This window comes from Lupinus angustifolius, chromosome LG13, assembly GCF_001865875.1.
Source record: "Lupinus angustifolius cultivar Tanjil chromosome LG13, LupAngTanjil_v1.0, whole genome shotgun sequence".
NCBI classification, from domain to species: Eukaryota; Viridiplantae; Streptophyta; class Magnoliopsida; order Fabales; family Fabaceae; genus Lupinus; species Lupinus angustifolius.
This window is the reverse complement of record NC_032021.1, coordinates 10,288,322-10,302,338: the sequence shown is the minus strand read 5'-3', so window position 1 is coordinate 10,302,338 and position 14,017 is coordinate 10,288,322. Positions and strand designations below refer to the sequence as shown.

The following is a 14,017-nucleotide window of genomic DNA, read 5'->3' as shown; positions in this document are numbered from 1 at the left end:
CATACTTAATAATGAAAAAAATCATTTAGGAATGTTTGACTCAAAAGTTGATGATGGTATATTTCTTGGTTACTCTATGCATAGTAAAGCATATAGAGTTTATAACAAATAAACAATGCATGTAGAAGAATTTGTTTTTGTTCATTTTGATGAAACTTCTCCAAAAGAGAAGAGGATGATTGTTTTTTATGACATTTCAAGTACTTTAAAAGATGCATATACAAAAGATGTTGAAACAGAATATGTTGTACAAGATGATCATGAAGAAAATCAAGATCATCAAGATATGCCAGTAGCTTGGAAGACAAAGAAAGACCACCCCATTGACAAAGTAATAGGTGACATTTCTAAGGGATTGGTAATCCGAAACTCTTTACACAATATTTGTAGCTTTTGTTTCACAAATTGAGCCTAAGAATGTTGATGAGGCCTTTGAAGATGAACATTGGGGTATAGCTATGCAAGAAGAGCTAAACTAGTTTGAGCAAAACATGTGTAAGACTTGATCCCTAAGCCAAGTGATATTGCTATCATTGGCACAAAATGGGTCTTTTGCAACAAATTAGATGAATCAGGATTAATAATCGAAACAAAGCTAGATTAGTGGCTCAAGGTTATAATCAAGAGGAATGTATAGATTATAACTAAACATATGCCCATGTTGCGAGGTTGGAATCCATTAGAATGTTATTAGCCTATGCTTCAATAATGAATTTCAAACTCTTCCAAATGGATGTAAAAGTGTCTTCTTGAATGGTTACATTCAAGAAGAAGTGTATATTAAGCAACCTCCTAGTTTTGAGAATTATAAATACCCAAATCATGTGTTTAAGCTTAAAAAGGTTTTATATGGGTTGAAACAAGCCCCAAGGGCTTGGTATGATAGACTAAGTTCATTTCTTTTAGAGAAAGGGTTTGTGAGAGGTAAGATTGACACTACACTTTTTATATCAAAATATGAAAATGGTATATTGTTAGTACAAATTTATGTTCATGATATATTTTTGGTGCTACTAACGATACCTTGTGCAAGGAATTTTATGATTTAATGAAAGGAGAGTTTGAGATGTCTATGATGGAAGAATTAATTTTTTTCCTAGGGCTACAGATAAAGCAGATAAGTAATGGAATCTTTGTTCATCAATCAAAGTATTGTAAGGAGCTTTTGAAACAATTCGATATGGACAAATCAAAAGAAGCTTCTACACCAATGGCACCATCATGCTATGTTGATCAAGATGAAAAGGGAAAAGCAATTGAGGTAACAAAATATTATGGAATAAATGGATCTTTATTGTATCTTACATCTAATAGACCTGATATTATGTTTAGTGTGTGTATGTGTGCTAGATATCAATCATTACTTAAGGAGTCACATTTTTCAGCTGTAAAATGAATCATAAAATACTTGAAAGGAACTATTCATGTGGGACTATGGTATCCTAGGGATGCCTCTCTTTCTTTGATAGGGTACTCGGTTTCTGATTTTTCCGGATGCAAATTGGATTGTAAGAGTACAAGTGAGACTTGCCACCTATTAGATAGCTCTCTAGTTTCATGGCATAGCAAAAATCAAGCTTGTGTTGCTTTACTAACCGCCGAAGTGGAATACATTGCCGCTAGTGTGTGTTGCACTCAAATTTTATGGATGAAGCAACAATTGTAGACTTCAATCTAAAGCTTGATAAAATATCTATCAAGTGTGACAACACTCGTGCCATAAACCTATCTAAGAATCCCATATTACATTCAAAACTAAGCATATAGAAATTAAGCATCATTTTCTTAAAGATCATCTGCAAAAAAGTGATTATGTTATTGAATTTGTAGAAACCTCAAAGCAACTAGCCGATATTTTCACCAAGTGTCAAGGTAAACATTATTTGTTATGCGAAGAGGACTTGAAATTCTTGATGAATCATATCTAAGTTAGAATGCTTAAGGATTCATATATGACATTGTCATGCCTCTAATGTATGCTTATATGTTATTTGAGTTAAATGCTTGGTTGTTGTGTATGATTGAATTCATCATTGTTTTCCATATTTAGTAATGTATCTTAGGCTCTTAGGATAAATCTTATCTTAGCATTTACTTAGAACCACATGAAAATCACTTAAATATGAGTTATTACCGCAAGTAATCGATTATGACATAGTATGATCGATTACCTGTGCAAAAATGTTTTTCAAAATAATCGATTATTGGCAATTGTTAATTAGTTGTCTGGGGGGGGGGGATTTTTAAAAAAATCTGAACTATATTTGGTTATGTTTGCATTCGTATTTCTTAACTCTTATTTACGTAACCATATTGAACTTCACACTTCTCATACAAGCATATCGAGTGAAATTTTTTGAAGTCTATCAAAGTTTGTCATCATCAAAAGAGGGAGATTGACATTGCAATAGGAGTCATACATTGCATTTCTGATAATTGTACTTAGTTTTGATGAAGACAAGAACTTGAAGAGTACAATGATTATGTGAAAGCTTAAAGACGAAGTCAACAAAGTAACATGCCAAGACTAAAGGTTATCATAGAGTTAGAATTCTTTTATGTTTTATAGAAATCCTAAGTTGATTGCTTAGTTTGAGTCTAGGTTAGATGAACCTAGGATGAATGTCTCACAAGAACTAAAATTGACTTAATTAAAAATGAGACAATTCACTCATTCATCCATACATGATAATATAATGTACATGCATTGCATATTCATGATTTATTGCATAAAATGTATATATTTTGAAATCATACATTGCATATACATTCATCATGTATGAGGCTCATTCTTCATATCAAATAAACTACTTTTCAACTCTCTCAATCGATTAGCTTAAGATGACAATCCATTATCTCTTTATGAAATTTGATAATTGATTATGCATAGTAATAATCGATTATTCAGAGTTCCAATAGCTAAAGAATTTGATCTTATGACATCGATAATCAATTATCCAAATTAATAATCGATTATGTCCATTAGATATCTTATTTTTAGCATATCGATAATCGATTACCAGTCTTGATAATCGATTAGATCAACAAAAAACTATTTTTTATAAAAACTGTTTTTATTCTCATTGATTCAAAATCGAGTTTTCCAAATTTCATATTTTTCTACAACTCTTTGAGTGAAATCTTCTGTCATTAGAGTTAGTGTTTCTTAGAGAATCAAAAGAGAAAAGTTAGCAAAATTTCATATATTTGAGAAAGTGCATATTGAGAAAACCTTGCATAAATTATATTAGAAACTAGGAGTCCTTGTGTGATTTCTATCATTGGGTTTTAGGTTTGAGATCATAGTAATATTAACACAATTAGGTGCATTATTACTTAGATTTAGTTTTTCAATTTAGTTGAGTAATTTGAAGGTTCTCAAGTGTCTTGAGAATTAGGTGTAAAATCCTAGCTGCAATTGAGTTGAGATATTCACTATTACAAGGTTCTTGGAAGTGAGTTAGGATTGGTTGGAGCCATAACTATAGGTGGTGAGAATTATCCATAGAGGGTTGGGGTCAAACCGATCAGGATCTCTATTGTCCAAGAAAGAAAGTCTTGTAGTGATTGGAAGTGTGTTTTATAAAAATACATTGAATTTCCTAGTGAAGAAAAATCTCCTAAAATCAGACGGAGAGGCCTGAATGTAGTTTGCAAGTGGACTCGCAAATGAACCATGATAAAATCTCTTGGTGCACTTTTCTCTATCCTTAATCTATTTACTTTCTGTTTTTATGTATATTAGTTTTGATTCTTTATAATTGTTTAAATTGAATATTAATCTGCATATTTTGTTTAGTATATTGTTGTTAAATAATTGAATCTGAAAGAACTATTTTTGTGAAACTTGTTCAACAAGAAACCTAAGTTTTCCAAGATTTTAGTGTTACTAAATAATTGATTAGTTCTGTGAATAATCGATTATCTAAAGTGAATAATCAGTTAACCTGTTAGATAATCAATTATCTTGGTCTGAATTTTGATATTTGTGATAAATCGGAAAAACGGCTATACTGTGTCGCTTCACCTATTCACTCGCTATAGATGTGTATACACTGATTTTATCCCAACATAAAGCACCACATGCCTGCTTCTTACATGACGAGGAGACTAAGACATTTCCTAGAATGTGACATGTTTCTTCCTTTCAGTTTTGTAACCAGCAAAATCTGAATCCAAGTATCCAATCAAATCATATTTACTTCCCTTATGATATCATAGCACAAAATTTGTTGTTCCTTTTAGATATTTCATAATTCTTTTTGTAGCAAGTAGATATGAGCCTTTAGGTTTTGACTGATATCTAACACATAGACATACAATAAACATTATATCAAGTCTATTTGTAGTAAGATAAAGAAGGGAACTGATTATACCTCAATACTTAGTTATATCATTATATTTTCCAACTTCATCAATATCAATATATGTATTTGATCCCATATGAGTGGTAATTGCTTTGCATTCGTCCATTTCAGCTAGAGTAGTTGGGTAAGTATGAGAAAACGAATAGAATTCTTTGAGAGGTCAATCTCAATAGCTATATTATACATCAATGTTTGATCCCATAGGAGTGGCAATTGCTTTACATTCGTCCATTCCAGCTACAGTAGTTGGGTAAGTATGAGAAAACAAATAGAATTCTTTAAGAGGTCAATCTCAGTGGCTATATTATGCATCAAGGTTTGATCCCATAAAAGTAGCAATTCCTTTGTATTCGTCCATTTCAACTAGAGTAGTTAGGTAAATATGAGAAAATGACCTTAACAAACTGAAGACAATAGTCACTCTCTTGATGAAACAAGAATCACCTTAGAAGATATCTTTGAAAGCAGCAAAGATGAAGGATAAAGTTATGACACTTTATCAAATTCTGAACAAGCCTGTACTTCACAAAACTAGCTACAAAGACAACATCTTAAACGTACAAGAAAGAGCAATAACCTTAGTAGGTTTATCATAAGAATTGAAAATGTTAGGTTCCCAAGGAGAATGTAAAATTTTGGTGGAAAAGGAATATTGTATCCTTCTACTCCTCTTATTCTTTAGTCAATAATATTTTGAATCACATTCCTAAAAAAATTTTATAATGAAATAAATATTAACCAAATATGAGGATGTGATTTACACGAGGATCACATTAAGAGTCAAATTCTCATAAATATAATAAAAATCATTTCTTAAATCAAAAGCCACTTAGGTGGCGTTTGGTAGTATGAATATTTTTGGCATATTTGTGGTAATATGTTATTTAGGTAAGTAAGTTTTATTTTTGGCATATTTATGGTAATATGTTATTTAGGTAAGTGAGTTTTATGAATTGTTAATGTAAAAATTTATACATAATTAATTAAGATGAGAGATTCATTTTTATCCAAGTTAAATTATACTAATTATACCTAATTTTAGTCGTATATTTTCTTAGATCCAATTGATCAAATGAGTTAAACTTAAAAGTTATTTAATTTTTTTCCTCTTATCATTAATTTTACTCACCCTCGTAGTCCATTAAATTTAAGAAAATTGACGGTTGAGATTAAAGATAACTTAAACTTGAATGTAAACAGATCTTACTCATTGAATAATTATTCAATGTTTATTTATATTTTTTGAAAAGTTAATAATAATTAAATATGAAGTTTTTTTTTGGTAAGTTTTATTGAATTGGATTGGGGGTGACTTTTTGTTATCTTACCTTCTTCTCTCCTCTCTCACTACACCAGTTCCTTCATGGAACCCAACTCCCCCACCCAAGTCACAACCCCAACCCAATGGGGAACAAAAGCATGGCACCTCCTCTCCCAAGTCCGAACCCAATCCCCACTAATCCAATGCATCACCAACTTCGTCTCCATGGACCTCATGGCCAACACCCTTCTCTCCGCCGGTGCATCACCCGCTATGCTCCACTCCGTCGAAGAGATTCATGACTTCACTCCTCACGCCGATGCCCTCTGCATCAACATCGGCACCCTTTCCCCCGCCTGGCTCCCCGCCATGAAAGCCGCCGCCGCCGTGTGTTCTGATAAAGGGAAGCCTTGGGTTCTTGACCCTGTTGCTGTTTCTGCTTCTGGTTTCCGAATGAAGGCGTGTCTTGAGCTTCTGGAGTTGAGGCCTACTGTTATTAGGGGCAATGGTTCTGAGATTATTGCTCTTTCCTTTGCGTCTTCTGATAAACCCACTAAGGTTATTCTCCACTCTCTCTCTTTTAGTAATTGATTGATTAGTTGTTTGTTGAACTAGAACATAGTAGATTGTGTCTAGATTATATTATATATTGTCTTATCTAATTCTTGGAAGTAGTGTTTTAAATTGCCGTTGCCGTTACTGCGATTGTGGTCACTGTGTGATGTGGATTGCGGCAGTTACCGTGAGTTATTTTGTGAGTATAAAAATATTTTTGAAATTGATGCGGTATGCGGCCCGATGCGATTGCATTGTGGCCCGATTCTACTGCATGATTGTGATTCGGTGTCACACGACAATTGCGTGTGATGTCGTTGCAGTCGTCACCACAACCACAATATTGCAGCCGGCCTGCCACATCACGTGATGCAATCCATAATTTGAATTATTACTTGGAAGAGTTTTGTTATATCTCGTAGTAGATGTCGCAAGTATTTGGTGAAAAAACATTCAAATTTTCTCTGGGCCCAATAAAGGAGGCTTCTGCCTGTGCCAGAACATGGGGAGGGTAGATGTAGGTAGCTTTACCCTCGCAAGTGAACAAATTGTTTTCTAGGATTTGAACTCAACACCTACGACCTCTAAGTCACAAGCCAGCCAACCGAACAGAATTAAGAGGCTTTAGAGTTACTCTCCTTGCAGTAAACTTCAAAATGCAAATGATTAATTTATCAATGAAGGGTTTTCTTTTTAAAATACGGAAGCTGATAGGTAAAAAGATATATTGAAGAATCAAGTTCATTGGTTCAAGGCTTCAAGCAACTTCTAATAAGTGTTGATTCTATAATAGATGGGAAGGCGAATTGTTGATGGCCACAATGGTTTGGAAATGATGCAACCCATAATAATACTTTAGCCTTTTCTTCTGGTAAATATATTGGGCTTCCATGACTATTCTAGGGAACTAATTTGTTTAAAAAATTGTACCATATTTAGGAAATTTTGAATATGGTTGTTTATGGGTTTTCTAATGTCCTAGGTAGTAAATTGCGGATAGCGGCTCACCCAAAAAACACTATAGCAGGTGGTAGGATGGCTGCTACAGCTAAAGGAAAAAATATAAGTAACTTATACTGTAAAATTGTAATTTATACATATAAATACACAAAAATAATGAAACATACCAAATTATATGTTGTACCCTACACATAAATACACAAATACACTAAAATACTAGAAGTGGATATGTGCGGAAGTGAGGGGAAGAAGCTTTCCCTTAGAAGTGTGTATGTGGGAGGTTGAGATAAGAGTGAGCGGTCAAAAATTGCAGTACGTATTCACTGATGTAGAAAGAGTGGGAAAGAAGGGGAAGAAAGTTTCACTGCTGCAGAACATAAACAATGGTTGCTCTATTTTACAGCTGCAGTGGTGCTCTCATGTTTTATACCCAAAACCCTAAAAAACCATGCCACATTCCCCTTTAAAAATTAGGGTTTCACGCACAGCCTTGTTGGAATGGGTTTTGACCATGATTTGACCCGTGAAATCACCACTCTTTGACTTGTGACAAGCGCGATGGCCATCCGCGCCCTTTCATCATGTGGAAGGGCCAGCAACCACTGTAATGCCACTATCCCATTCCAAATTAGGATTTCAACAAAATGTGAATGTTATTACATGCTTTAGGATTTCAATGAAGATTACATATCTCAGTTCTAAATGGCAAGTTACATGTCATTCTGTTGTCAATAAGAACATAAAAAGTGTTAAATCATATACCATTGCATTGGAAGCCTTATTTACTAATGCTCTATTAACATGACAAATAAAACAAAAACAAATTAATTTCTCTGGGCTTTAAGTATGCTCTAATGATTATGATGTTGTGAGTTGCATAACAGGTCTGTTTTATGTGATACTTAATTTGTTCAAAATTATCTGGAATTAGACAATGAATGTCATGAGGATCTCAGATGAAAAAGGATGAAAGTAACGTTTAGGGTATGTTTGCGAGTTAAGTTCTAGAGGGGAATGAAGGGGAAAGAAAGGCTTCAGAGCCATCTCAGTAGTATATTTGATGGCTCTCAAGTCTTCCATTTCCATTCCTTCCCCTATAAAATTAAACTCGCAAACAGACCCTTAGATAACTTTTGCCTGCAACTTCAGATTTATTTGTCCTCATCCTTCTTAACCTTGTTATCCGGTATTCTTGTAGTTGTTGGGCTGTTAAAATATTTGAGAAGAATAATATGATTCCATGTTCCAATTTTTTATTATATCAGAATGCTGTAGATTATAGGGGATTCTCTTATCTAATGATTGCGATGTTGTTCTTCCCATGACCCTCTTGCAGTAAACATCAAAATGATTGGCACTTAATATATCTGTAGTATTTTATCAAAATATAAATAAATTAAAGAAGCAAAAAAGAGATACTGTAAATTGTTTTCAAACTTCAACTTAAGAATCTTTATTAGTTTATTTGTTCCTCCTTTTACATTAGTAATTTTGTTATTGCACTTTGTAATTTAGCTCTATTTTCAAGGGTGCGGACAGCATTCATGAGTCAACTGATGCAGTTGAAGCTGCAAAGTTATTGGCTCAAAAAAGTGGTGCCATCGTTGCAGTTTCAGGAGCCACTGACATTGTCACAGATGGAAATCAAGTCGTTGGTGCCCATAATGGAGTGGCGTTGATGCAAAAAATAACCGCAACTGGGTGTTCAGTCACTGCATTGGTTGCTGCCTTTGTTGCTGTCGACAAGTCTCATGCTTTAGATGCAGCAGTATCAGCATTAGCTGTATTTGGTGTTGCTGGTGAGCTGGGAATGAAGATGGCTAAAGGTCCTGGATCACTAAGAATGCATTTGATAGATGCACTCCACGGGCTTGATGAAGCTACTTTGCTATCTCATGTTAATATCACAAGTTTATCTTGAAATGTGAAGATCTGCATATCCCACGTGTTAACTGGTAAATATTACTATATTCGTCATAGCTGTCTATGGTGTCCATTGGTTGTCGGTTGAACATGATGATGGATCAATAATTGAAATGTGTAGCAATAGAGATCCATGCACGATATATTTCAATAATCACTTTTAGCTGCCTATAGTATAATTTCTGTTTGATGAAATAGGATTTGGTTTCGCAGTTGTTTATGAACTTGAAGCACTGATAACGATATTGGTGGCAGATAGAATTGAGTATATTTGGATGAAAGTATTATATTTTCTTACATGCTATGCTTCCTATGCAGTAAACTTTTCTCTTTCTCTGGGTTTTGCTTTTTATGGTTTTATCCTGATTATTTTCCATCATGCTCATTACCTTTCTGACTTATGTCAACATATAACTGATCCTTTCAGCACTCTTTTATAATTTATGATTGATTTGTTTTTTGTTTATTTATCTGTTTATGTTTACTTGTAACCTGCCATAGTCTGAGGCATTTAAAGATTCTGCTAGCATGCAAAATCCCTCTTCACATTGTTTCATTGTCACTGAAGAAGTTGTAGAATACCACCAAGACTCCAAGTGCCATAGATTACCAAATTGAAAACAAAAAAGTACAAATCATATTAGGATGTACTAGGATTACAGCTAAGATTCCAAATATATTTTGCAATCAAACTGACAAAATACAAGACGAATGCGGCTTTTACATTTTAACATTGCAGTTTTAGTAGTTCAAATGGACAGTGATCCTGAGCAATGTCTCTGCACCATCAGTGGCAATCTGTCCCGGCGGGATAAGACCTCTCAGTTCTGCAAACCCCTTTGCATTCTTGAACTTGCCTGTGCCCCCTATCACTGATAAATGTGACATCGTGCTCCCTATCTTGTACAGGCCGTAAAAGTTCAAGCTGTCACCATATTCCCCTCCTTCAAATAGGGCTGTGAAAGCCATCATTTGTCTACTCCCATCTGCTGAACTTGCCACATACACTCCTTGAGCTTTCCCAACTATCTGTGACCCCAGCTCAGGTTGAGAGGTTAGGATGTCATCAATCACAGTGATTGTGCCAAAACCTAGTCCCAATCCATCAGGTCCTAACTGTAACTGGACATTATTTTGGTTGTTATTTCCAGAGTTTCCTGCAAAGGTAGTGCCAGCCAAGCCAGTTCCTAGTGCGATACCGGTAACTCCATTGACAGTTGGAATAGCACCATTGGCATTGGGGATGGGAATCGCGCCTTGTGGGGTCTTGAACCCAACAGGGGTCGCAAATGGCACTTGACCACTATATATGTTTCCTAGCAAGCCGGTTACCGGTCTTGCTGTTGGGTTACTGCCACCAAGAATGTCATGCATATATAACTCAATGATTGGTTCCTTCCCCGTCGCTGCAATTGGGTCAACTGCTGCTATACTCATTGCCATATTTGCAAAGGCAAGCAACATTGCCAGTGGAGCAAGTATTTTGTTGAATGATCCCATAGACATTGTTTAGAAGTATGTATTTCAGATGTGGAAGCTAGTTCTTGTATTTTGCCAATATATGTGAATGAAATGGTTACAAAATTATGGTCTTATATAGTAGTAATGCAGAGTGTATTGGAGTGGTTGTGAGATTGGTAATGAAGTTGTTGAATGTAACATGAGCATAGTCTATGAAGTTGTTCCTAAATGCTTTGGTTATGCAAGATTTGTTCTATGATACAAGGCAAAAAGGGATTGAAGTCATTAATATGAGGTTGGTACAACTAAACCAAAATCTATAACCAATAAGTGGCCCTCTAATGAGTGGAAGTGCTAATTTTAAGGGTATAAATATGTTATGTACTGTTTAAAACTTAACAATTATGTATAAAATTATCTATAACTTTGGTTAAACTATTCAAAGGTTTATTGACTTCAATTATTTAAAAAATGAGAAAAAATGTATGCATTGATAATGTATGATTTTTATACACTATTATTGTATTATCTATCCTTTATATTTAATTATCATTGACTTTTCAAAAAAGTGATATAAATAAATAGTGAATAATATATTAACTGTATATAAATCTTTAATATAGTGTATAGATATTACATTCTTTAAAAATAATCATGATAAAATCATCCATTTGTCATAACACAACAATTTAAGTTTTTGGGATGGTTGATTCATGACAACATTTAGGATAAGACTATTGACACCCAATCATATTTTTAATAATTTTGTCATTAGTTAATGAGAAGTGTGAATAGGTATTTGAGAGTGCTAATAGCTTCACTCTAACCTTTGTTATATTTCTTATTCAATTAACACATATTTTTTTAAGAGTGGAGATTCAATTATTCTAAAAGTAGGTTTTTTAAACCTACTCATCATTCTAGCTATCAATTCTATGGATATTTAATGATTTAAATCTCCTTACTAATTAAAATCATTGGATTTCCCTAGAATTGATTGATGACTAAGATGAAGAGTAAGTTTAAAAGTAAGTGGACCTCTTCTCATTCATTAATCCATTGTGTAGTTCAAAAGAAACTTTTGCTATCTTTGTGCATGTCTTATCTTTCTTTTTTTTACATGGTAGCCAACCTTATATGAGTGGTTAAGCTTAAACTTTTAGAAGAGTTAGTTATGTAGGACATGAATTCCTAAAATTATCCATACTTGTTGGATAACCTTTTCTTCTTAGTTGGAGCCAAATTGTGGTTGGACTTTGATTTGTTGATACCCCTCCCTATATGAATTGTATTTTTGAAGTTACCCTCACATACACGGTACACCATTATTTGTAGCAAACAATCCCATTCTCAAGCAACCTTAGTCATCTACCATATACTCATCATCACTCTAGCATGTGCACTCTCGAATCCTATCTTACTCGATGCGTCTTCCTAACTCCAATCACACATAGTAGCCCATTCTGTAATGTATTCGATAAGAGGCGAAACATTTTATGTTGAGTTTGGTTTGTAAAATAAAGTTTGAGGAAAGAAAGTAAGATAGCAGGACATAAGGAGATGAAAATGGGAGGAAAGAATGATTTTAAATGCTTTTTTAACTACAAGAGTTTAGAGATGGTTAAGATATTCTTGATGATTTTTTATATAAAGTTGTAGGCAGGCATTTATAATGGTTCATTATTCTTGATGATTTGCAATGGCGTGGGTCTTCCTATTTTTCTCTTCTCCTTCCATTTTCAAATGCAACCAAGAAAATATAAGAGCCATGACCCAATTCTCCGTTACTCTCAACTAAATACAACATTAAGGGGCAAAGTGAGCCATGACCCAATTCTTAATTTTAAACATCCATATAACTACCAAATCAAGTGGCTTTGGGTGGTAGAGTTCAAGTTCATAGGAATGTTGTTGTGCTATACATTGGTATAAAGTGTTTTGTCATCAATTTTTGTAATCTTAAGGGACTGGGAGTGAATTGTCTCCCTTAAAGAATACATATGATTTAAACCCAAAAATTATTCACTTCTTATTTGTTATCCTCAACGTTCATTTAACAAGTCCCAATATTATTTGGGGTGCTCCCACCTTGTTTGAATGTCCCTTTAGCTAGAAGATTGTGAGGTTTACAGTCACTAGTAAATATTTAGTAGAAGACCTTTTTATCCTGGTAAATCAGTTGAAGAAATTGTTTGAATTTAAGACTTACTAGTAATTGATAATTTGTCCATTCCCAGTCATAAAATCGATCGTTAGTCCGAAAAATTATTGTATGCTCTTAGATCAAAAGAGTTGCTCTATATTATTTATTTTGAATTGGCAACTTGGACTGTACGAGGGAATTTATTTAAAGCTGGCAGTTAAAATACTTTATGGAAGTTCATCTATTATCAATATTATAAAACTTGACTTGGACTGGTCAGTCTAACCAGGTCAATTATGAACCAAACATTTAATTGGTATGAGTCTTACATCTAACTGATTTTGCATCAAAATTTGATTGATTCAGTTCGACTTGGTCGGTTTAAGCTTAAAACCGATAACTCAGATGGTCGAACTGCTTGGTCCAATCGAGTTAATAAAAAAATATTAAAAAAACAACCAAAAGGATGTAGTTTTGAGATGAAAAAAATAAAGTATTTTTAACTTATTGTAGTTATATTTGTCATTTGTTAGCTTATGTTATATTAAAATATTTGTTATTTAATTAAATTTTAAATTTATTGTAAGCTATTGTTGCAATCAAAACATAGTGCATATGTTATTTGATAAAGTTTTCAACTTAATTGTGATATTTTATAGTAATGTCATCTTCTTTGTTGGTTGTTTAATTAGGCATGGTAATATTTTTAAACTTGGAGTATAACACTATTAAATAATGTTAACTAGTATTATGAATTGATTAAAAGTTTTATCTGATCGAGTCAATCGGTTTAACCATTAACTTACTTGTTAGACCTATGACTCATTGATTCAGTATCCTGACTGATTCATTGACTGATGCGAGTTTAATAACACTATATATAAGATGCATGTTTCTTTTACAAGAAAAAATATATTAAACATGGTACAAGGGGTGCCCGCCCAATACAAAAAGAGATCAGTAATTGATCTTTTTACAAGCTAAATCAATACAGTACTTTAGATCAATACACCAATTTGCAAAAGTCAAAGAAAATAAAGTTAAAAAAGAAAATAACCAAATCCAAGATCTAGTCTGAATCTTACCCATTAAATGAATGTAGCTTACTTCTTTCTCCATAAAGATAATTTCGTTCCACATTTTTCAGATAAATCACACCACATTGAACCATAACAATCTCATGCATGCTATAATTTCTACATTAGCCTATGCCTTCTATTACCATTTTTTTAAGCGCAAGATTATAAGAGTATAACTCATACTGATTTTCAACCGATTAATATAAACATTTCAAATACATTTTTCAATCGAATTGACAAAATACATGACCAATCTCATAATAACTTG

General features: G+C 33.5%; 2 protein-coding genes across 2 annotated transcripts; one reads left to right on the top strand and one right to left on the bottom strand.

The window, feature by feature from the left end:
• On the top strand, nucleotides 5,689–9,400 carry LOC109325826 (hydroxyethylthiazole kinase). The gene is made up of 2 exons (XM_019558403.1): nucleotides 5,689–6,186; nucleotides 8,672–9,400. The coding sequence occupies exons 1-2, from the start codon at nucleotides 5,731–5,733 to the stop codon at nucleotides 9,062–9,064; spliced, it is 849 nt and encodes a 282-aa protein (XP_019413948.1). The 5' UTR covers nucleotides 5,689–5,730; the 3' UTR covers nucleotides 9,065–9,400.
• On the bottom strand, nucleotides 9,776–10,844 carry LOC109325827 (dirigent protein 16-like). Its single transcript, XM_019558404.1, has one exon. It carries the CDS (start codon nucleotides 10,570–10,572, stop codon nucleotides 9,808–9,810), a length of 765 nt encoding a protein of 254 aa, XP_019413949.1. The 5' UTR covers nucleotides 10,573–10,844; the 3' UTR covers nucleotides 9,776–9,807.

Bases quoted from the DNA above. Each gene is read 5' to 3' on its own strand.
- LOC109325827 (XM_019558404.1), bottom strand. From the start codon at position 10,572: ATGTCTATGGGATCATTCAACAAAATACTTGCTCCACTGGCAATGTTG.
- LOC109325826 (XM_019558403.1), top strand. From the start codon at position 5,731: ATGGAACCCAACTCCCCCACCCAAGTCACAACCCCAACCCAATGGGGA. The intron at 6,187-8,671 runs GTTATTCTCCAC...TCTATTTTCAAG, and splicing joins CTTCTGATAAACCCACTAAG to GGTGCGGACAGCATTCATGA.